Below are 24,695 nucleotides of genomic sequence, written 5' to 3'. Positions count from 1 at the left end.
TTTTAGAATGTCACAGTCAGCCTTTTATCTCAGCTGTACAATGCAGCTGGGTGAGCCTTGGCTCAAAGACGACAGAATGGAATCCAGGTGGATGTGGCAACTTTGCTTCTTTTGTGTGTGTGAAGAACATTTCTTTAATTTTTAAAAAAAAAACTGTTGTGGAGGGGCAGGCAACATTTAATTCACAACCACTGAGTTACAGAGAACACTCTGTAAGATAAGAACATTCGTGTAAGATAATTATGTGTGTGTGTGCATATATATATATATATATATATATATATATATATATATATATATCTCCAACATCTTACAACTTGTAATGGCAAAAGTGGGCTTTAATACAGAGCGGTGAGTGAGCACAATCCAAATTTCAAACACTGTGGGAGTGCTCAGACTCAGGAAAGGAACTTGGGGAACAGGACAAGCCCTATATCTCAGTAACTCTCAATTAAAGCAGAATCCAAAGAAAACCCCAGATTAAAAAAATTACAAATTTATATTAATATGAGTAAAAAAATTATATAAATAACCCAATACAAGCAATCATTCAATAAATAATCATAAACTTTAGTATACCCACTGGATACATGGCTCGGGACTAGGTTACCTGAGAGCGCCTTGCCCCATATGTCCTGGCTCTGACTTTAAAATCTTCTTCGGAGGCCCTCCTCCAAGTGCCCCTGCCAAACTAAGTGAGGTGGGTGGCTGCCAGGATGCCTTTTCGGTGGTGGCACCCCGTTTCTGGAATAGCCTCCCCAGTGAGGCTCGCCTGGCTTTGTCACTTTGTTCTTTCAGATGCCAGGTAAAGACCTTTTTGTTCACTCAGGCCTTTTAAATTTTGATTTTCAAATTTGATTTTTAACTGATTTTAAAATGGTTTTGTATTGTATTTCCTCCCCACCACCAACACCCTTTTGGTCTGCTATGATTTAATGTGTTCTGTGTTTTTATTTCATGTTTTAATGCTGCGTTGTTCTCTGCCCAGAGAACAATTGGTTATGAGGCGGCTAACAAATAAAGTTTATTAATTTATTATTAATTAGTATTATCAAATAATAATTATTATTATTATTATTTATACACAAGATTCTGTTATCAAAATTTTATCTATATCCAAAGAACAGTTAAAAAGGCTTAATGTACATGTACAACACATTGACAATAGTATTCACTGGTGTTTCCCCAGCAGAGTCTGTTGATGCATTCAGCATGGACTTGGGAGGACTTTCATCTTTGTTATTTGTATTACTTTTTTTACTCATATTAATATGAATTTTCAATATAAAATTTGTGATTTTATAAATCTGGTGGGTGGGCGGGCTGTCTTTTGCTCTGCAGGTGCACGCTCCAGCCTCCTTGGGGAAACTAAGTAGGTCTAGTTCTGGTCAGAGTCCAGATGGAAGGCTCTCTAGGAACTTCATGTATGCTGACTTGAGTCCCTTGGTGGAAGAAAGGCAGGATATACATGTATTAAATGAATAAACTATTGCTTTTTTAAAAAGCCCTGGGAACTAGGGATACAAAGAGCAAGAGTGGTGTAGCTGTCAGGGCAAGGGTAGGCACCCTTGGCTCTCCAGCTGTTGTTGAACTACAACTCCCATCATCCCCAGATGTTCCTGGGGATGATGGGAGTTGTAGTTCAACAACAGCTGGAGAGCCAAGGTGTTCCACCCCTGGGTTAGAGTGTCAGAGTAGGAATGGAGAGACATGGGTCACATTTCCACTCTGCCATGAAGCTCACTGGTGATCCCAGGCCATTTACCACTTCTAATCTACCTCACAGAGCAGTTGTGAGAAAACTGGAGGGGCAGGGGAGACATGCTGTATAAGTTGACCCCCACCCCGTTCTCCACAGAGGATAAAAGGTAATTATGACAAGACAAGACAGCTCATTTCCGGGAGGAGATCTAGCTGTGTAGAACAATGGTTCTCCAAGCAGAAAACCAATATGGCACTCTCCCTAAACACAGTAGCCAATATGATGTACAATGCAATACCAGTTTTACTACTGAATAGCAGCACTACTGTGCATGTGAAAATCAGCCTTGGCAGTATGGTGCAAGAGCACAGTTGTGCTACTCCTTAAAATAGTGCACCCACACTTCCACAACGTAGAATTCCAGGTCTTAGAATGTCCTCTTAGGGAGCTTGAAGTCTCTGAGGTCACCTTAGATGCTTGGCCTGGTCCTAGGCTATCCAGCCCCTCTGTGACATCACAGCAGCTTGACCAATGACAGCAGAGGAGCCATGGTGCACTTCCTTTCCAACCTCTGCTGTGACTTCAGCACAACTACGCCAACAGCATCAGGAGAGACAGGGCAAGCAAAGAGCCTGGACATCAAAGAGGAGACTGCAAGAATGAAGAGGCCAGGAGCGGGATGCAGAACTGTAAGGGGACGTTCCAAAAGCACACAAACATTGGCTTTGCACAACTGCCACTATGCAATTCTGTCAACACAATCACTTGTGGGCTGTTCATATAAAAATGGATTCTGATGACGCAAACTTTAGGCAATGAACTTGCTAGAAATTACTAGCAAACGTGCTCTTATATTAAACTACTGACATTAATGTGAAATTCTGTGATGGTCACAGACCAGCAGACTCTGACATTTATGTCTCCAAACATGAATATGGCATACACAAAAGCAGCCCTCTTAGAAGAGAACCAAAAACATTCTTTATTAAGAGGGACTGTTTCTACATCTTACCTCTGGTGTCCAGGCCGATGAGCTGTCTGTGGCGTCATTCCCTTCATATCCTTGGTTGCTGAAGGCTGTCTCCATCTCCAAGCTCCCTTCGGTTTCTTGCCGGCTGAGACTCGGCGTTGCACTAACCTCCATCTCGGGGTCTTTGGGCTGCCCAGAACCCCTGCTCTCCGATGCTGTTCTCGAATCGAAGGACAGATGGTCATCTTCGTGATAAGAGAGGTTGTCTTGGTAACTCAGTTGACTGAACCCGTCCAGATCTAACACATTTTAAGCAAAGGAAAATCATTTGGGGGGGATTAATATCAATTCCTTCATCCTTTGCTTTAATCCATTGCAGTCTGGGGCCTGGAAATAACTATGCATGAGAGACTTGCAAATCCCCACTGAAAACATTAAGTAAAAAAGATCCTGTTTCAACCATGCTGCAAGAACTGAGCAAGTTTCCCCTGGATCCTGAGGGCTTCTTCATAGGTGACATTTTTAGCTGCAAAACTATATATATATATATATATATATATATATATACTGCACACCTGAAGCGTCATGTAAATCAGACATAACAGGTGTTGAAAAGGATCTATTTCATACTGTTATATTAGTCAGAAACATGGGACCAGCCGTGGAAAAGTCCACACTTTATGTGGAAAACATGGCTCTGTTAACATTTTGTCTTCCACATGTAAACTGAACATGTGAACCCTGCTAACTGGGCAAAGAGGCACCTTTTTAACATGGTGATTCTTTTTATTTAGCAGGGGGAGAGTAACTGGCCCTCTCCACCCCCAGCACAGTACTTCTGGTGACTGTTGCTGGTGTCTATCTTAGGTTTCTTTTTAGATTGTGAGCCCTTTGGGGACAGGGATCCATCTTATTTATTTATCTGTTATTTCTCTATGTAAACTGCTTTGGGAACTTTTTTTGTGGAAAAGCAGTATATAAATAGTTGTTGTTGCTGAAGAGGGAGAAGTGCACTGGCTGTCCGTACCCTCCAGCTTCTGCATGTTCAATGGAATGCAAGAACAAGATCTAAGTGCAAAGGACTTGTGTTCATAACTGGGTGTCAGACTCCCTGGGAACAAGGTGGGCTCCTGACCCTTCTTGAACTCCAGAATGACTGGGTAAGCAAAAAAAACCAAAAGGTCAGCCTCAGGAACAGTCAGGGAAGGAGGTTAGCTTTTCACCAGAGTCCTCCTCCTGGCTTGCTGCATTCAGCCAGTTCCCTCTCCTGGAGAACTCCTGGCTCCCACACTCAGAAGCAGCTGCTCCTCATCAGCTGCCTTGTCTTTAAATACCCCAGTGCAGAGCGGACCGGGCTTAAAGCCGACTTCCAGCCCCGCCCCCTTCCTGACCTGGCTTCCTGTTTCCTGCCCCACCCACCCTAGGTGTGTCTCCCTGGAGCGGTTTCCTGCAGCTGTCCCTGCCTTGTCCTCTCAACCCCACTGAGATCTGACCCGCCAGGACTCTTCTCATCCCTGCTGCCCCCTGAAGGGAAGGGAAGGGATGGATGGATGCCACGCCCTTCTCCAGACTCCACAGGGCCACACAAGCAACTAGGTCACATGGCATCCCGATATTGGGGTAATTTTATTTATTTATTTATTTATTTATTAAAACATTTCTATACCGCCCAAAACGTACATCTCTGGGTGGTTGACAACAGAATAAAAACAAAGTAAAACATTCATTAAGACAAAAATGGGGGGGGGGCACAGACATTGCAACAATTTAAAAATTTAAAAATAATATTTTGAAAGAGCATTAAAATCATTAAAACAACATTAATTAAAAGCCTGGGTGACAAGATGTGTTTTTAAAGACTTTTCAAAAGCTGTCAGAGATGGCTGATGCAGGTTTGGGATGCAGGTTTGGGAATCCCAGATAATGCAACTGGGATTCCCAAACCTGCATCCAGATGTACTTGCAAAGATCCCATTGTCACCTCTGGAGAGGGGGCAAGAGGTGCAATCCCCTTCCACATGCTCAGTCTCCAGAAGACAAGGTGAGAAAAGGTCTCATGTTTGCTGCAGGTCTGCTGGTGTTCCTTGCAACACACACCTTTAAGCACCTGGGTGTAGGGATGTGCATGGACTGCGGTTCAAGCTCATTTTGGGAGTGGAGCCCAGGAGTTTTAAGAAACTTCCTGCTGGGGCGGCACATGACCATGGAAGCCCCATGTGGCATCAGCACGCACATGGCATCCACACATGCATGTGTGTTGCTGGCCATGCAAACAGCACTCGCGCATGTGCTGATGCCATGTGCATGCTGCTGTTGTGTGGGACTTCTTTGGATGCACACTGCCCATGCAGGAAGCTGCATAGGGTGGCGGAGAACTGCTCTCCTCTTTCTTAAAGCTCCCGGGCCCCACTCCCAAAATGTGCTCGAACTGTGGTTCATGCACATCCCAACCTGGGTCTATGGAGAACATCCTGTTTTGCTAAATGTTTGTTTCTCCCCCTTTAGCTTGACATTACAATAGATCTTTTTCAACATCCATTATATCTGATTCACATGACATTCTAACATATTACCTGCCTGTTTCAGGCTCCGGTTTTAAAGAGCTGGTCTTTAAAGTCCTAAATGGCCCAAGACCAGGATATGCTAAGGAGCACCGTTGCCCATATCAACCTACCTATATGCTCTGCAATCTGCATCAGCATCACAGACCCTACTGTCTGGCCCACCACTAGTCCAGATTCAACCAGCAGGTACCAGAGACAAGGCCTTCTGAGTGGTGGCACAGCAGTTGTGGAATCCCCTTTCAGGGCGGTCCGCCAAGCCCTCCTGCTTTCTGCTTTTAAAACAGGCCTTATTAAAGATTCATTCCTTTTCATTCCGTAGAGTAGGGGTTCCCAACCTTGGGTTCCCAGATGTTGTCGTACTATACAACTGCCTTCACTCCCAGCCACAATGGCAAGATTATGGGAGCGCTAATCCAGCAACATTTAGACACAATCGCTGATGTTTTTGCTTGGTTTCAGCTTTGCTGTCTGTATGCCATTGGTTTTACTGCCAGGCGTCTCGAACTTGGGTCCCCAGGTGATTCTGGTCCACAACTCCCATCTTTCCCAGACACAATGGCCAAAGGAGTCACAGTCCAATCAAATCTGAGGACCCAAGTTTGAGAATCCCTGTTCTACTGGATTGTATCTTACTATTTTAATATTGTACTCCAGGGAGGAGTTATTCCCATTTTAAGCATATGCTGCCTTTTGAAATTATATTCCAAGGCCTGGCTGGCTGGAAGATGAACTACATAATCTGGTAGAGAAAAGGAGGAAACAGAAGCAAAAGCAGGAAGACAGAAGAAGCCATTGAGGAATAACTGAAATAATTCTGGGTATAAAACTCTGTAGTGATGTTGAGTTATTTATGAACTATTGGCAAGGCATTTGACTGTTACCCTGTTATTGGTTTTGCTGCACAGGAGCAGAAGAATTGGGAGGGGGCAAGGTGGCGGCCACCAGCCAGCAAAGTTCTCCATGGAGAGCTTGCCGCTCAAGCCTAGTTGGCGTGTAACCTAGGATTAATGGTGAGGCTTAACAGCGCATTAGCTGAACTGACCATGTGCCCTGGAACACTTCCCAGAATCCTCTGCCACACACAGTGGTCCCTGTAGGTGACCCATAAGGGTTTATTGCCAGATAGGTTTGTGCTGTTATTAACAGTTTATGAGGAGCATTGGAGGAGAGCTCATCTTGTGGTAGCAAGTATGAATTGCCCCTCTTTGCTAAGCAGGGCCCATCCTGGCTTGCATTTCAATGGGAGATGACCTGTGAGCAATCTAAGATATTCATCTTAGGGGATGAGGCCACTCTGGAAAGAGCAACTATAAGTTTGCATGCAGAAGGTTCCAAGTTCCCTCCCTGGCATTATCTCCAAGATATGGCTGAGCAAGACTCCTGCCTGCAACCTTGGAGAAGCCGTTGCCAGTTTAGCAAGTTGGACCAATGGTCTGACTCAGAAGAAGGCAGCTTCCTATAAGGAGGAAAGTTGGTCTTGCAATAGCAGGCCTGGGTTTCCCCTTTTGTTAAGCAGGGTCCACCCTGGCTTGCATTTGAATGGGAGACTACCTGTGTGAGTAGTGTGGGATATTCCCCTTAGAGGATGGGGCTGCTCTGGGAAGAGCAGAAGGTTCCAAGTTCCCTGCCTGGCATCTCCAAGATAGGGCTGAGCATGACTCCTGCCTGCAACCTTGGAGAAGCCGCTGCCAGTCTGTGCAGATGATCCTGAGCTAGATGGAGCAATGGTCTGACTCAGTAGAAGGCAGCTTCCTATGTTTCTAAGACAAAAGGTGTCCAACAGCTGCAGCAACCACAGCAGCAGTCCACGGGGGGGGGGGGGGAGCTGGGAATCAGACAAAGTGTCCCATGGCAAGATCTTCATGGTTTTGTCTCTTGAGATTTTAAGTGCAGAATCTGTACAAGCCACGGGAAGATCTGCATGCTCATCAGGAGCCTGGATTGGGTTCCAGGTCTACTCTTCCAAACTTTACACCTCGATCAGCCATACAGGAGCATTTTCATCTGCCTTTGTGATTTCCTCAGAAGCCACAGAAATGAAATCTATCCATGTTCGGTTGCATGGGATTCTTAAGGCATGCAATCTCATTTATTTATTTTTATTTATTTTTTTTTTAAAAAAGAGGCAGATAGTACCTTCACATTCTGAGGCCTCAGTACTGTATTCTTCATGGTTTGACAACAAGCGGTTGAATTTTGGCATACGCTCTGAACCCACTTGGGTTCCTTTTTCGGAAACTCCCGACCGAAAACTTTGCGAACGGGAAACGGAGATCTCGAACTGCTTAATCACCTCCTCGTCGCTGTCAGAGGAGGTTGTGAGATCTTCATCCTCCCCATAACTGTTCACTGGGAGAAAAGAACAGATTCACAAACAGGCTTTTGTAAAAGCACACCATGCAGAATCCAAAGAAAACAGCGACTTTCCCGGTCAGGAACTGGCGCAGCCAGAAAGCACTAGCCACTGCACTGCGTGACTCACCTTCCTACCATGTTCCTGTTGGTGATCTCTTCATTGACTCAAGGAACATGAATATTTATCTTCCCTTTAGATCTTAATCCTGTTTTCATTGTTGTTGGCTTTTGTGAGCAGTGGGGAACAATCCATGATCAGGGCGGTGGTGGGGAGAGTCAGTATTTGTTAGGTTTCATTATATTTTAAAATGCTTGCTATGCTACAGCTTCCAAAATCTCAATGATGGAGAGACACCAAGATTCAATGCATTCTGTACAATGAGCTTCTGATGCTGAAAGGTAAGGAGAGGCATAACAGAAAAGGGGAGACCCACAGCATGCAGCATGCCCCCAGCCGAGGGATAGACCCAGCTTCACAACTGGGGGAAACAGACATGCTTTTTTTTTCATTCATGGGCTTATTGTCGATTAAAAGTTCCATTTCACATGCAAAAATTGCTCCAGGAACTGGAGGAAGGAAAGTTCTTGGCGACACCAGGAAGGCACTGTGTACTGCTGACTTTGGTTGCAGACTCAGAGAACCAGTAGAGATCTCAGCGCTGGAGAGGAGTATGGAAACTTGGAGGGAGCAAGGGAGGCCTTTTCCAGATGGATCCCCTTATACAGCTCGTGCAGGCCTTCTCCCCAAATCTTGGGTGCCGGTAACAAAAGGCAGTAAAATGCCATTAAGAGATCATTTATTTTTGAGAGTGGAGTGACTGGTGCCATGCCAGTCACCCAGTGAGTTCCACAGCTGAACAGAGATCTGAACCCAAGTTTCCCCAATCCTTGTCCAACATTCTAATCAGTACAACATTAACACAAAGCCGAACAATGCATGCAAAGGCCATGGACCAGGGTTCTCAGACTCGAGCCCCCAGGTGTCGTTGGGCTAGAACTCACATCATCCCCAACCACAATAGTAGGCAATTGGGGCTGGGGATGATGGGAGTTGTAGTCCAACAATATCTGGGGACCAAGTTTGGGCCTTGCTTGTGGGCTTCCTAGAGGCATCAGGTTGGCCACTGTGAGAAGCAGAAGGCTAGACTAGGTGGCCCTTTGGTCCAGTTCTTCAGGGCTCTTCTTATGAAGAGCTGGTCTCTGGTATGTTGGGTATACTCATTGCAAATACAGTAACATTTTCATGCAAAAAAATAAAAATAAAAATGGCAAAGCAAGCCTTCAAGCAGACATGCAGTTCTGTTTCCCTTTGCATGATTTCAATCACTCGGCTGTGTTGAAAAAACTGCTCCTACCATCTTTGGCTGGTGCCAGCACTGTGTTCCTTGTTCACGAAGGGTAAGCAACACAAAATAGTAACACACTTGACAGCTGGCATCTTCACATACGCTCGCTCCAGCACACACACACGCTCCAACTGTCCCTCACACCCACAACTCTCTTGATCCCACGAGTTCCCCAAGGAAAGCTTCCTCCTGTTCTGTTTCCCCCGATACAGATGGCTGGGGAATTTGAGAGGCAGCCCAGTCCTCTTTTTATTCCAATTAGCAGGTATGATGGTATCAGAACATCTCTTCCTTTAGAGCTGTGTGCACGGGGCATAGCTGCAGACCAGAGTTGCTTTCAGGGCTGGAGATCACCCTGCAAGTAGCCCAGAGTCACGGAGTGCCATTTAGGGACAGTGTTTTCAGAATTTCTCAACTCAGTACAAAAACTATGTATCAAGTGTCCAAATAGCACAGCTCATGCGGCATGGCAGGGGTTGGCAACTGTGGCTCTCCAGCTGTCGTTGAACTACAACTCCCATCATCCCCAGCCACAATACATGGTGGCCTGGAATGATGGGAGTTGTAGCTCAAAAGCCGGAGGGCCACAGTTGCCTCCTCCTGCCTGCCCAAGTTTGATCGGTACAATTAGACAACACCTGTATTGGGGAGAATCCAGCCTACATCCAACCATATGGGTCTTTTTCTAGACTAGTTTTCCTAGGCATACGTTTAGTATATTTTGACTAGGTCTGTCACCCTCTCAAAGAAACCTCAGTTTTTAATCAAATAAGTTTTAATCCATTGCTTAAACATAAGAACAGCCTTGCTGGATCAGGCCCCTATCAAGTTCCAGCATCCTGAACAACCCACCAGAGGCCTCTGGAAAGACCACAAGCAGAAGATGAATGCATCCCTGCCTCTTCCTGCTGTTGCTCCTCTGCAACTGGTATTTTGCAGGCATCCTGCCTCTGAACCTGGAGATAGCCTATAGCCATCCAGATTAGTAGCTACTGATAGACCGGCCCTCCACGAATTTGTCTAAGCCATCCAAGCTGGTGGCCATCACATCACATCACCACATCCCTTTGACAGAGATGTCCACAGATTAATTATGCACTGTGTGAGAAGCTCCTTCCTGTAGTCAGTCCTAAATTTCCTGGCAAGCAGTTTCATGGGATGAAACTGGCTCTAGTATTATGAGAGAGGGAGAGAAACATTTCCCAATCCACTTTCTCCACCCTATGCATACTTTTATACATCTCTATTATGTCTCCCCTTAGTCACCTTTTTTCTAAACTAAAAAGCCCCAAGGCTGTAGCCTTGTAAGGAACGCGCTCTAGTCACTGAGCATTTTGGTGATCAAATCTGAACAAGCAGATTTATTACTTAAACAGCAGCTTTGAAGCAAGAGAATATTTTGCTGTTTAGAGGGTGCAGATACGTGGCTCAGCAGGGCTATTCTAGAAAAGATATTCTCTCTGCGCTCTAATGAAGGAGGGCAAGTTACCTCTAAGGTGCAGAGGTGCACCTAAGTGATTTTGGAGCCTGGACCTAAAGGCCTTCAGAGTCCGCCCCATTGCAAGTTAAGCATTATTTTTGAACACGTAGGTTCTTGAGGGCACAAACCACACCATCCAGGATAGACTGAAGACAGTTTGGGGGCCCCAAGGGGGTGTGGAGGCCCTTTTGGCCCCCAAAGTCCAGGGGTAAGAGCACCTCTGCTAAGGTGGTGTGTGGGTGTGTATAAGTGTGCATTTGATAAACTGAGGTGCCTTCTAAAAACCTAAATCTATTTTAATCTTTTCCTCTAACTTGGGTACCCAGATTTTACTGTTGGACTACAACTCCCATCATTTCCAGCCACAATTGCCCTGGCAGGGAACGATAGGAATTTTAGTTCAACACCACCATCTGGAGACCCAAGGTTGGAAACCCTGCTCTACCCAACTCAACTGATTAAGGGTTACAGCCCTATTGTAAACTAAGATTCTTCTAGGGAATGGGGTCATAGCTCAGTGGTAGAGCATCTGCTTTGCATGCAGAAGGTCCCAGGTTCAAGCCCTGATAGCATCGCCAGGAGGATTTCCAGACAGGGCTGTTACCCCGAATCTCCTCCGGAAGAGAGTGTGTGCATTCACTCACCAGCCAAACTTAACCCGAAGTCCCTTCGAGATCCTTGGATCCATTCCACACACAAACCGGGCTTTGTCTTGAAAATTCTAGCATGATAAGAGGGGTGCTCTCTTTAGAAATGCAGATATAGCCCTTTAGTAATCCCCCCCATACCACCATTGGCTAGAAGGGAAACACAGGCGCATGCCATGTGAACTTGCATCAAAAGTAAACCCGAGAGCAGAGGGGAGGGGCGGCTTCCCTCAATGCCACAAGTATACTTCAAAGTGACTTCACTCAACATTTACCCCGCAGCATGAAGCCAGGTGCGAATAACTCCCTGGTAGAGCTGGGAAAGACTCCAGCCCAGAACCATGGAGAAGCCAGTGCCAGTCAGTGTACACAATACTGAGCTAGATGGGGAGGAGAGGTAGCAAGCATGGGGTAGCAAGCATGAATTGTCTCCTTTGCTAAGCAGGGTCCACCCTGGCTTGCATTTGGTTCGGTGACTACATGCAAACACTGTAAGATATTCCCCTTAAGGAATGGGGCCATAGCTCAGGGGAAGAGCATCTGCTTTGCATGCAGAAGGTCCTGGGTTCAAGCCCTGGCAGCATCTCCAGGTAGGGCTGGGAGAGATCCCTGCCTGCCTGAAGACCTGGAATGCTGCTGCCAGTCAATGTAGACAGTACTGAGCTCAATGGACCAAAGGTCTGGTTCAGTATAAGGTGTCTTCCTATGCTCCTCTTTCCATTTCTGTTGGGGTGGTGTGTACAAGAACAACATGCAGACAAGAGCAGTAGTGGTGAATGAGTGAAGGAGGGCATCAGGGACTTGCTTAAGCTAAAGGGAGCTCCAAATATCCAACTGCCCATAGAGTTGGTTTTATTTCCCAAGCGGTTAAACAAGAAGAAGAAGAAGATTTTCCATTTCCTGCTCTGAAGATCTGTAACACTTGGTGCTGGATTTCTCTCCCTCCCAACAGCTGTGGAATGGTAGCCGGGAAACTTCGTGAGCTTTCTGCTGCATGGGCAATGGTCTAGCCCTAGACTGTAAATCAGCCCGCATGTTGCTCTCTGGACTCCTAAGTAATGAGAGATGGTGTCAAGGTGAGCAAAGCATCCCCACTTGGGAGACTGGGGAGACAGAAGTTAAAGCCCAATGCATTCTCAAGTAGCAAGAGCAGGGACCGTGAGACAACCTTGCCTTTGTCGGCAGTCGTTTTATGGAGGTTTTGCTCAGTGTGTAAAGTGTTTGTACACAACATTGTACATTGAGCCAGTATACCAGAGGACACCAAGATCCAAGCAGGTGCAGACTTATGGACCAGTGCCATAGCTGTGCCTGATATAACCACCACCTGCTTGGGGATGGGGCTGCAGCTCGGGGCAGAGCATCTGCTTGGCATGCAGAAGGTCCCAGCTTCAGTCCCTGGCAGCATCTCCAGGAAGGGCTCGGAAAGATCTCGTGCCTGGAACCCTACAGAGCATCTCTACCAGCCAGTGTAGAGGCCAGTGTCCCATTCATCTCTTAAAAGACATACAAAATACAATATACTAGCTGGGCCGGGCACAGAGCATCTGTGCCTCTAGTTAAACCCCTGCTAACTGGGCAAAGAGGCACCTTTTACCATGGCTATCCTCTTTATTTAGCAGGGGGAGAGTAACTGGCCCTATCCAGCCCCAGCACAGTACTTCCAATGACTGTTGCTGGTGTCTATTTTATGTTTCTTTTTAGATTGTGAGCCCTTTGGGGACAGGGAGCCATCTTATTTGTTTGTTATTTCTCTGTGTAAACCACCCTCAGCCATTTTTGGAAGGGTGGTATAGAAATTGAAATAAATAAATAAATAATAGTCTACTCCGCCCACCGGCAATTTCTTTCCCAGCCCACTTGCTGCCGCTTTCTTCCCCCACCTGCCGCCATTTTCTTGCCCAACCACTGCTGCCATTGCCGTTTTCTCTCGATTGCCCCCCGTCCCCACCATTTTGTCCTTCCCACCACTGCCGTTTTGTTTCCCACCTCAGCACTGCCACTTTCCTCGTCCCCTGCCAGCAGCTTGCTTACGAACTCTCGCGAGTGCTGCCACGCATGGGATTAGCAATGGGTAAGCCTAAGAGCCCTGGCTAAATTGCCAAAGAGGCACCTTTTAACGTGGTGATTCTCTTTATTTAGCAGGGAGAGAGCAACTGGCTCTATCCACCCCCAGCACAGGACCTCCAGTGACTGTGGCTGGTCTCCCTTATGTTTCTTTTTAGATTGTGAGCCCTTTGGGGACAGGGGTCCATCTTCTTTATTTATTATTTCTCTGTGTAAACCACCCTGAGCCATTTTTGAAAGGGCGGTATAGAATCGAATAAATAAATAAATTAGATAGATAGATAGATAGCAATAGCAATAGCACTTACATTTATATACCGCTCTATAGCCGGAGCTCTCTAAGCAGTTTACAATGATTTAGCATATTGCCCCCAACATTCTGGGTACTCATTTTACCGACCTCGGAAGGATGGAAGGCTGAGTCAACCTTGAGCCCCTGGTCAGGATCGAACTTGTAACCTTCTGGTTACAGGGTGGCAGTTTTACCACTGCGCCACCAGGTAGATAGATAGATAGATAGATAGATAGATAGATAGATAGATAGATAGATAGATAGATCTTATGCTGTACATTGTTAGTTCATCATAAACTTTGTAATGTAATGCAATATGATCTATTAGATTGAAATATCTATTATATTAATCTTCGTAGACGTACCCGTGGGGATGTGTCCTGGCACCCAGCGGATGGGCGTTGGAGGCTCTCTGGATTGGCTGGGCGGTAGAGGCTTACAGGAGGCAGTTGGCTGCTGCCGGGGGGGAATGGTGGCGGTGGTGAGGAGGCGGCGGCGGCAGGCCCGGCCACGCCAAGGAGTCAGGAAGCAGTGGCAGGAGGTAACGGGCAGGGAGGTGGCGACAGGGAGGCGGCACGCTCAGCTCTAGTGGCGAAGCAGTGGCAGTTTCGGGCCTGGCCGCAGTGGCCGGCAGCGGGCTCCTGAAGAGCGCGAGGGGGGAGCGAAGCAGAGGAGGACACCAGAGGCAAGTGGGGGGGGGCAGCCAGAAAGGCGGGCATGCCGGTGTGTGGGGCGGGGCTGACCCAAATAGCGCACAGATGATCTGTGCAGGGTCGGCTAGTGTTATATTAAGATATGATCTATCATGTTCACATTACCCTAATTGTATAGCAGTGTCTGCTTTATTCTTTTTTCTTTATTGCTCTGCATTCTAGGCTACTGTCCACTTTTTGTTGGTACTGCCAGTCAGTGCAAACAATACTGGACTTGACGGACCAACGGGTTGACTCCGTATAAGGCCACTTTCCATGTTCCCATGTTCTATGGCTTTGGGTCGGATCCAGCCAGGCTCCCCTTCCACTCCAACTGCAGTAGCAGCATGTCCGCTGGCCTCCAAGTAACGGAGGCCATTTTGCCAATCGTGAGACAAACCTAAAGGGTTATATTTAAATTGAAATCACTGGGCAGAGTGTGTGCCAATGTTTCCATGAATGGGGCAACAGATCTCTAACACAGAAAAGCTCTGAGCACCTTCACCATACTAGAATAGCCCAGATGCTTTGTTTGGGAGGGGCCATGCAGAGTTCGGCAGCCACCCAGAACCCTCAGAAGGGCCACCTGGGAGTCCCAAGACCCACCTCTGATCTCTCTGGGCCACAGCCTTGATGGCGGCTGAGCAATTCTCCCAGGGCGCACTCAAGCAAGAGAGCGATACCCTCAGCTCCAGCAAACTGCCCCGCCCCCCATCTTGCAAGTATAGGGATAATGAAGTTGGGCTTCTTTACAGGGTTGGGAAAATGACTGAGATAGAAGGTCTGTGAGATGCACCAAACACTCTAAACATGCGACACAAATGCCAAGTATACGGAGAAAACTCCGTAAACACTGTCAGTAAATTCATTTCCAATTCATTTCTTTGCTCTTTAGTCCCACTGAGTCATGCTAAAAGCCACATGACCAGCTGCTGCTCTTACTGAGCAAACCCCCAACTCCTTCCGTATCCCTGAACTAGCTGGCACCCATCCTGCCATTCTCCAATATGTTCATCTAAATGTTTTGCTTTTGTTCCGTACAAATTACTCGAGCGAGGCAGACAAATGGCGCACCCAGTCTTCGCTGGTGAAAACTGCTCTTCTGCGGATTCTGAGTTGCTGTCAAAGCCGCAATCCCATTATCCCAAAGGACTGTTCAGGTGACAGATTAATTAGGATGACGACTCAAATTGGAACCCTGCCCCCAGATACCAGCATCAAGCCTCTCTGCCTGGCAAATGGGAAGAGAGGTGGTGCCAGAATTAACCCCGGCCATCTCCAGCACAGAATGGTCAAGACCCCTCTCCGAAACTCTGGAGAGCCACTGCCAGCCAGTGTAGACCGTGGCTGCACAACTTTGGCTCTCCAGCTGCTGGACTACAATGCCCATCATCTCCAGCCACAATGGCCAATAGTCAGGGGCTATGGGAGTCATAGTCCAAAAACAGCTGGACAGCCAAAGCTGTGCAGTCCTTGCATAGGTGATTCTGATCACCTATGCAAGATGGACCAAGGCTCCAGAGCTGGCCTGGTGGTAGAAAGCATGAACTGTCCCCTTTGCTAAGCAGGGTCTACCCTGGTTTGTATTTGCATGGGAGACCGCATGTGAGAACAGCAAGGTATTTCCCTTAGGGGATGGGAAGAGTATCTGCATGCTTACATGCAGAAGATTCTGAGTTCCCTCCCTGGCATCTCCAAGATAGGGCTGAGAGAGACTCCTGTCTGCAACCTTGGAGCAGCAAACAATACTGGGATAGATGGCCCAATGGTCTGACTCAGTATATGGCAGCTTCCTATGTTCCTAACTCAGTAGCAGCCAGCTTCATATATTCAAACAGGCAACTTACTAAAATTGGCACATATTTGCCATCAACACAGAACTGAAGGGCCTGAACATGGCTCCAAGTATCTATTCGCCTAACCCTAAGAGCCATCCCCTAAGGAATATGGAGTTGGGCTGCCAAAGCCAGCATAAGCATTTCAAGTATCAATATGATGTCTTAACAGCATCAGACTGGTAGTGCTCCATCTCGCCCACTATGGTCAAATCCAGCAATGCACACAAAGTTAGCCCTACTACAGATGCTGAAGTTGTGCAAGCCCTGCTTTACTCTGACGGGGAGCATTCTCCAGGGCCTCAGAAGGATCTCCTGGCCCTGCTCCATAAGAAGGGTTACCATGCCCCCCCCCCGAAATTCCAGGTTTCACCTGGATTTTAAGCATCTCACCCAGACTGCTTAGCCCACCTAGATTCGCCTGGATTTCAGCTTTCATTAAAAAGGAAAGGCTAAGCTCTAGCCCTTGCAGAAGCAGCATTATGGAGCAAACTAGTTTTGCTCCATAACTATTCTGCTCAAAAATTATTTTCAAGCCAATTTACATAATATGCAAATTAGGCGCCCGGATGTGGAATGTCAGGATATGGTAGCCCTCTCCTTTAAACTGGAGCTGCTGTGGACAAGGTCCTGGGACCCATGCAAAGCATTGCTCTCACCACTGAACTACAAACACTCCTCTAGAACTGAAACCCCACTTCTGAGATGGCACAAGCAGCACCCCAAACGATGCTATCCCAGGGTCAATAAGTACAATAATTCCATAAGAAAAGGGAGCGTCCCAATATTCTCTAGGGCAGGGATTCTCAACGTTGGGTCCCCAGATGTTATTGGACTTCAACTCTCATAATCCCCAGGCCCAGTGTCCTCTGGCTGGGGATTATGGGAGTTGAAGTCCAATAACATCTGGGGACCCAATGTTGAGAATCCCTGCTCTAGGGTGCAGCTCCCAGTTCTCATGCTGCTTCATTTCCTGCCCCCCGCCCAATAAAGATCAACCGCCCCCAGTGGTTCTTTTGGGCTGCTTGCGAGTTCAGATTGAGCTTCTTTATTTTTAGCAGAAAATGTGAACTGGGTAAATATTCATATTAGTTAACAAAGACGCTAAAAAAAATCCTGAGTGCAATCTGAATATAGTTATTAGTTAGCACCGCTCTTATTTCACAGTCACTAGGAAGCCATCAATTTTGCTATTTTAACTGCCTACCAACTCTGCTGCTCCATTCCCCCCCCCCCCCCGCCACCTTTCATAGATCATCAGGCTCATTTCTGTTGCAGCAAACAAAAACACAGTATCAGCCAGAGAGGGCAGAGCGATCCTTTATCCATCCACACAAAAGTTAAAGGACGGAGAACTGGGGGTGGAAGCTCCGATGCTTATCTAAACCATTCAAGGTGAAGCTGCTTCTCATTCTCTTGTGCTTTAATTCAGACTATTATCTCCCCGGTTGCAAATGCCAAATACTGTCAGCTGTCAACAGAACACTTTTCGGGTTGTTTACTTGCTTGCTGCGAGCACTTGAGATGTAGCTAAAGCATCCATATTTCTGGGCAGAACTGCAGATTGTGAGAGGCGTGGAAAGAGGCCCCATCTCTCTCTCCCGCTCATGAAGTCTAGCTTCAATTAGCCCATGTTGGGAGCTGAGCTGTAGGCAGCTGAACAGGGACTGGGAAATGCAAGCCGAAGGGCAGAAGAGACGGCCACTGCCTAGACGTGAGGGAGGTTCTCAAAACTGGGTCCCCAGATGTTGTCTGACTATGACTCCCAAAAGAGTTGGGGGAGGGGAGACGAGGGACACCACAACAGCAAGGCTGAAGATGCAAAAAGCAAGTGGCACAGAACTGCCTATCGATGAAAAACAAATCCCTGCCTCCTCTTCGTGGGATAATCATTATCTTGCAGATTACAAAACCTACCAGTAGCTAGTAAGAGAGGAAGTTCTGTACTCTGCAAGAAAAGCTTACCCCTGCTAAAAGAGCAAAGAGGCAACTTTTAAAAAGTGGTGATTCTCTTTATTTAGCAGGAGGAGGGCAACTGGCCCTATCCATCCCCAGCACAGCATCCCTCCAGTGGCTATTGCTTGTGCCTATCTTATATTTCCTTTTTTAGATTGTGAGCCCTTTGGGGGACAGGGAGCCGTGTGCGTGTGTGCGTACACATACACACACACAGGTTTGGGGACTAAAGTGGTATATAAATCTTCAGCGGTGGTGTGTTTGTCAATATTCCTTAAAACGAGTAGGGAGTCATGTCATTTTCATCAACAAACAGTTTTGCACCACTTGTTTTTGAATCTTTAGACTATGATTCCCAGCCACAACGAAGGCCACTGTGGCTGGGGGGTTAATGGGAGCTGTAGTCAGACAACAGAGGACTCAAGTTTGAGAGCCCTTGACCCAGGCAGAGCCCCACGGGAGAGAAACAAGGCAGCAACAACAGAGGAACAAAGCAGGAGGAAGGTATCGATTTATTATGCCCACCTCCTTTAGAGTAAAACTGCAGCACAGCTCTGCAGAGACCAGACTTCTTTGTAAGTTGTGTTGCAAAGAGGTATCTTGTGCACCTTAGAGGTTTTCCTCTTCCTAGGCAAAGCCCCACCCAGGAACGCTTCATCGCCCTTCCCAATAGGATCCAGCAGCCAGCCAGGGTATGTGGAGGCACCCTTTACTCCCTGGAGAAGTGCTTCAAAGAAGTGCTTTGGTGGCTCGCCCCATGAGACAGTTGTGCACAGAGCCTGGGGCTGCCAGATCTAGCCCCAGCAGCTCCCAGCATGAGATAACTGTGCTGCGTGTTGCCTGTCCCCCAAATTATTGGCTGTTAGTTACTTTGTGCGATGAGAATTAGAAGGAAAAGGACAGGACATAAGAATCCCTACTGAATCAGACCCAAGACCCTTCTAGTCCAGCATCCTGTTTCCCACAAATGCCTCTGGGAAACCCACAGGCAAGAGCTGAGGGCACACACTCGCTCCTGCTGTTGCTCCCCTGCATCTGGCACTCATAGGCATCTTGCCTCTGAGGCTGGATGTGGCCTATAGTCATCAGACTACTAGCCCACCATGAATTTGCCCTCCATGAATTTGCCTGTACCTGCCCCTCCATAAATTTGCTTAAGCCCCTTTTGAAGCCATCCAAGCTAATGGCCATCACCATATCCCGTGGCAGACAATTCCCAAGATCATGTCCTGGTGGGGGGGATCCCTCTTATATGGGTCCTGGATTTCCTGGCCATCAGTTTCCATAGGATGACCCCTGGTTCCAGTGTTGTGAGAGAAGGAGACACATTTCTCTCTGTCCACTCTCTACTCGATTCATAATTTTATACATCTCTATCATGTCTCCCCTTAGTCACCTCTCTTCTAAACTAAGAAGCCCCAGATGCTGTAAGCTTTGCCTCATAAGGAAGTTGCTCCAGGCCCCTGATCATTTGGCTGCCCAATTCTGCACCTCATGTCATCAGTGTGCTTCTCACACACGTATATCCAAAGCCTATTTGGGGCAAGAGCATGGAACAGAGCAGCTGAGTTTTCATAGTGGAGCCTTATCCAGTACCAACAACATCTCTGATGAGAACTCAAGCAGTTAAACCATTTTTTGCAAGCGATGCTTGTGCTGATTTTTTGCAGGTCCTACCATCTGTTACTTGTCCTCAAAACAAACATCAGCTGGAACTAGATGAGGTCCCAAAACTGCTCCCTTCTTTTTTCCCTACCCCACTGACAGCCACAAGTGATGCATTCCAGAACAAAGGGAAGGCATTCCTAGCATTACTGTTCTTGTCAATGTGAGGTGCTATATGAATGTTTTGGAAGGATGGGTCCCCAACTGCAGGCAGACCAATGAAAAGGTCCAATGGGTACAATCCAATAGATGCACTTCCATTACTACATTTGTACCCAATTAGCAATCCCCTAAGTCAACAGGTAGCCACCTAATGGCGCAGCAGGAAATGACTTGACTAGCAAGCCAGAAGTTGCCGGTTCGAATCCCTGCTGGTATGTTTCCCAGACTATGGGAAACACCTCTGTCAGGCAGCAGCAATATAGGAAGATGCTGAAAGGCATCGTCACATACTGCATGGGAGATGGCAATGGTAAACCCCTCCTGTATTCTACCAAAGACAACCACAGGGCTCTGTGGTCGCCAGGAGTCAACACCGACTCGACAGCACAACTTTACCCTTACATCAGCAGGTAAGTGCATAGCACAAAGCACACACAAAGCTCAAGAGAGGTCTGTGTGGGAAAGCCACTAATGCGGTATTGGCCAAAGAATTCAGCTACATAAGAATATTTCAAACATCTTTGTCCTCAGCTCAGACTGTAGTTCACATACTTAAGAAAGCAATGCTTGTCATACTATTTCCCATTCTAAAAAACAAACAAACAGAACACCTATGGTCTGTCTACGGCACAACACATTATCAGCCAATATGAATTTTGGGTGCTTGAATCAAACTTGCTTGCCAGAATGGTGGTGGAACTGGTTTTGGTTCTCAAGACAGCTTTGCAAATAACAATATTTTAACTCTGGAGAAAGCCATCTAGCAGTTTCTGACCATTTATGTCCGGGTATGTATGGAACATAGAACACCTATTAAGCAGAACCACTTGGGGAATTAGAAAGCCTGCTTCTTTGAAATTAAAGGTACTAATCACTAGTCAATTACCTAATCAATACTGGAATTGATAGGATTTTCAGCTGGTGCAAGTGAAGTCAGATATAATATCACAGCATGTGCTCAACATTTGCCCAGAATCATGAGTTGCCTTGCACACATGCGGCAACATGTCAAACGCCAGTTTAGGCATCAATCCTGTCCCTCCCTAATGCTCCAAAAGGTCTGCACTCTTCTCATTTTCAGACGTGGCACATCTAAGCTTGTCTAGTCATTCTCAATTGGTTGTGCGTGCGTGTGTCCAAGGACTGAGATGCTAGGGTTGGTGACCTCACAGGCAGTAGCCAATTGGTGCTATCCTCAGACTGAAACTCCCTCCACCAACTGAAATATTCTCAAAATCTGCAGAATGAGATTGCCCCTCAATTTGGGAGTGGGGAAGAGATATATTTGGAAGCATTCTCACTACAGATGATCCAAATTACTGCTCAACAACTGTTACACCTGACTTTATGTGGGTTGCCTTTTCTTCGACCACTAGAGATGTCCCGCCCCCCGCCCCCCATGTATCTTCTTCTTAAGATGCTGAGCAAGACTCTCTAGGACTCCTGTTGCCTTTTGCATAACATACACACAGAATAAAGTCTATGTTGGAATAAGACGATAAGGGCTCTTTGCTTCTTAATCATCAGCTACTGCTAAATGAAGAGTATCTATTTTCTTCCAGTACTTTACTCCTAGCAAAAGGGTCCTTCTGTGAGCTGCCAGAAGTGCTTCTATGGCAACAAAAAGTATTCAAGCGTCGCACTTGTTTTGTGCCCATTTATCGTTAAAAGCATCTATTATATTTGGGGGGAGTGGGGGTGGGGAGACAGCACATTAAGACTACAGTCAAGAAGCAACGTTCCAAAAAGAATGTAACACAGAGAGAGTGTTATTGGTGGTGGTTGTTTTTTAAACTGAGCTTAAAAAGCAAGGAGAAATTTGTTCATAATTTATGAGCACTTATTTTCCTCAATAAGGTCATTCACACGACCAAAATCCCTGGTGGCTAGCAAGAGCTGGCGGGGGGAAGGCTGGAGTATACCTACCCCCACATACCTACCTTCCCCCACATGACTGACTGCTTGTCCATACTCCGCCAAGCTGCACACCCACGCGATCGGTATGGCGTGGGTGTGGCAGAGATGGTCTGAAGGGGACCTGGAGGAGGACGTCCTCCTGAGCTTTTCACATGCTTCATGTCAATAGAAGGATCTGAAGAGTTGCAAGAATAAAATTAAGTGGGACTAGTAGGAGGGAAGGCGTGAAGGTGAAGAGGAAGAAGCCTGACAGAGCCAGGAATAGAACTAATCTTACTGCAGGTGCAGCAGTAATCTTACTGCTGGTAGATCTTGATTTGAGATCTACCAGCAGATGTCCTGAGTGATTTACAATAGATCAGCAAAGGTTTCCAACTCCCAACTGTTTAGCAAAAGCAACAAAAAGGCTTCCTTCCCCTGACCCCAGATCAGAGGTTCTCAAGATGTTGTTGGGTCCTCAGATTTTGTTGGACTGCAACCCACATCATTCCCCAACCACAATGGCCGTCATTGGGAAAGTGTTGAAGAGATATGCGGCAGGTGTGAAAAAGGCAAAATCCATGCCAGGGGTCATTAGGAAGGAGACTGAGAATACAAATGCTCTTATTATAATGCCCTTATACAAACCTATGATGCGACTACATTTGGAGTACTGCATACAGTTTTGCTCACTGTATCTTAAGGACATTATTGTAGAACTGGAAAAGATGCCAAAGAGGGCAACCAAGATGATCAGGGGTCTGGAGCAGCTTCCTTATGAGGCGAGGCTACAGCATCTGGGGCTTTTTAGTTTGGAAAAGAGGCAACTACGGGGAGACATGATAGAAGTGTACAAAATTATGCATGGTGAGAGTGGACAGAGAGGAATTTTTCTCCCTCTCTCGCAACAGTAGAGCCATGGGTCATTCCTTGAAACTGAAGGCCAGGAAATGTAGGACCAACAAAAGGAAGTACTTTTTAATACAGTGCATAGTTAATCTACGGATTTGTCTGCCATGGGAAATGGCGATGGCTACTAACTTGGATGGCTTTAAAAGGGGCTTAGACAAATTCATGGAGGACAAGTCTATCAGTGGCTACTAGTTTGGTGGCTCTAGGCCACCTCCAGCCTCCGAGGCAAGATGCCTCTAAACACCATTTGCAGGGGAGCAACAGCAAGAAAGAGGGCATTCCCTCAGCTCTTGCCTATGGGCTTCTCAAAGTCATCTGGTGGGCCACTGTGAGCAACAGGATGCTGGACTAGACAGACCATGGGCCTGATCCAGCAAGGCTGCTCTTACGTTTTTATCTCCTGTTGCAATGGCCATAGGGATTGGGGATCGGGGGATTTCAGTCCAACAACATTGGAGACCTGAGACTCAGAACCCTGGCCTAGATAAGGCTGCTGAAACTACTGAAGTTCTGAGGGAAATCAGGAGTAGTTTTTTGCATGAAGAGACTGTCAGCTCAGTTCTGATACTGAAAACTAATTGCTGGGCTGAGCGTGTGTTCAGAGTACCCTGGTCCTTCCTTTGAAGTATATGTTTGTCCCCTGAACTGCCATTTTGCACCTGGCTCCAGTTGGTAGGCCTCAGGCTCCTAATTTTAAAAAGGAAAGTCGATCTTAAGAGCCTAAAGCAGGCCTGCTCAACTTAGGCCCCCCAGCTGTTTTTGGACTACAACTCCCATAATTCTCAGCCACAGAAGCCAATAGCCAGGAATTATGGGAATTGTAGGCCAACATCTGCAGGAGGGCCGAAGTTGAGCAGGCCTGGCCTAAAGACTGCCCCTTCCTTTCCCCCCACTGACAATCAATGACATAAAAGGACAAATATTTTACATAATATTTTAATTACAATTATAATACACAGTTTATATCCCGAAAACCAGGTTCTCATTCATGTCTAGCAAAGAGTACCGGAAAATTTCAAAGGTTTTTCCTTCATCAGACAACCAAAGTCCAACAGAAAGTTTTGCCTTGCTCAATATGAATCTCAAATTGGAAGGAGGAAGGTGTTGCTCCAGCAGTTCCTTTTTGAAAGGTACGTCTGTCTCCTTGCATCTTGCTGCAGCACAAAGATTTGATTGGAGTTGCAAGCTGATATGAAGATCTGGGAGGATCCCACAAGGTGTGCATGGAGAGGAGGTATTTTTTCGGCTCCACATTTCATAGCGAACCAAACCCTGGTGTTCCTGGTACCACAACACAAAGTCTACTCTTTAATTTGCAGCTACGGGCTGCAGTTAGTAGGCTAGAAAATGTTCCCCCAGTTGAAGGCTCAGGAGTTAAACATTAGACTGATTCACTCCTGAGGGTTTCACAATTGCTAGGTTACTTCTGCAAGAGAGAGAACTTTGCAATAGGGCACACACATCATCCAAAACATCTGGAAATGGGGCCTTGCGGCTAACAGTGGAACCATGTTATGAGGAATGAAGAACAGCATCCAGCACTGTGGTCAAGAGGAAGTCAGGCCGCCTAGGCAGTGAAGAGGGGAGGCGTGGGAGCCCCCCTTTCACATTCACAGTAACAGTTCTCAGACTAGGGAGCCCAAGATGCCCTGATAATTATAAAATCAAACGAGACATTATTTGCATATTTAAAACCGCCTACAACCAATGACTCACATGGTTCACACCAAAATTAAAGTACATCCATTTAAAAAAAAAGTTTAAACAATTTAAATTTTTAACTCAACGCCTGGTTGCGCAAGTGTGTCTTAAAGTTTCGTAAAAGCTAACCAAGTCGGTGCAGCGCTTCTTCCAGCAGGCCTTGGGGCGACGATAAAGAAGGTCCAACTCTGAGTCACCACCAGACAAGTTGGTGGCAACTGCAGAAAGATCAGGCCAGATGATCTTAATAGGGGGCAGGGTTTATGATGGAGAATGTATTATCTTAAATATCCTGTACCCACTTCATTAGCTGCCTAATGGCACAGCGGGGAAATGGCTTGACTAGCAAGCCAGAGGTTGCCGGTTCAAATCCCCACTGGTGTGTTTCCCAGACTATGGGAAACACCTATATTGGGCAGCAGCGATACAGGAAGATGCTGAAAGGCATCATCT

At 46.7% G+C, this 24,695-nt stretch overlaps 1 protein-coding gene across 10 annotated transcripts in view; it reads right to left on the bottom strand.

The window, feature by feature from the left end:
• Nucleotides 1-24,695, bottom strand: part of SYT16 (synaptotagmin 16) — a 130,666-nt gene that overhangs the window by 26,426 nt on the left and 79,545 nt on the right. For 7 of the 10 annotated variants that reach the window (XM_053284465.1, XM_053284466.1, XM_053284464.1 and 4 more), the window contains 2 exons: nucleotides 7,373-7,585; nucleotides 2,715-2,971 (listed from right to left, as the gene is read on the bottom strand). In XM_053284465.1, coding sequence (XP_053140440.1) covers nucleotides 2,715-2,971; nucleotides 7,373-7,585 — 470 coding nt within the window. Of the gene's footprint in view, nucleotides 1-2,714; nucleotides 2,972-7,372; nucleotides 7,586-7,718; nucleotides 7,826-24,695 lie in introns of those variants that run through there. The other 3 variants (XM_053284468.1, XM_053284472.1, XM_053284474.1) reach the window with 2 other exon arrangements.

Source organism: Hemicordylus capensis, chromosome 1 (genome assembly GCF_027244095.1).
Source record: "Hemicordylus capensis ecotype Gifberg chromosome 1, rHemCap1.1.pri, whole genome shotgun sequence".
NCBI classification, from domain to species: Eukaryota; Metazoa; Chordata; class Lepidosauria; order Squamata; family Cordylidae; genus Hemicordylus; species Hemicordylus capensis.
Note: the sequence above shows the minus strand (reverse complement) of the source record. Positions and strands in the feature narration are given on the sequence as shown.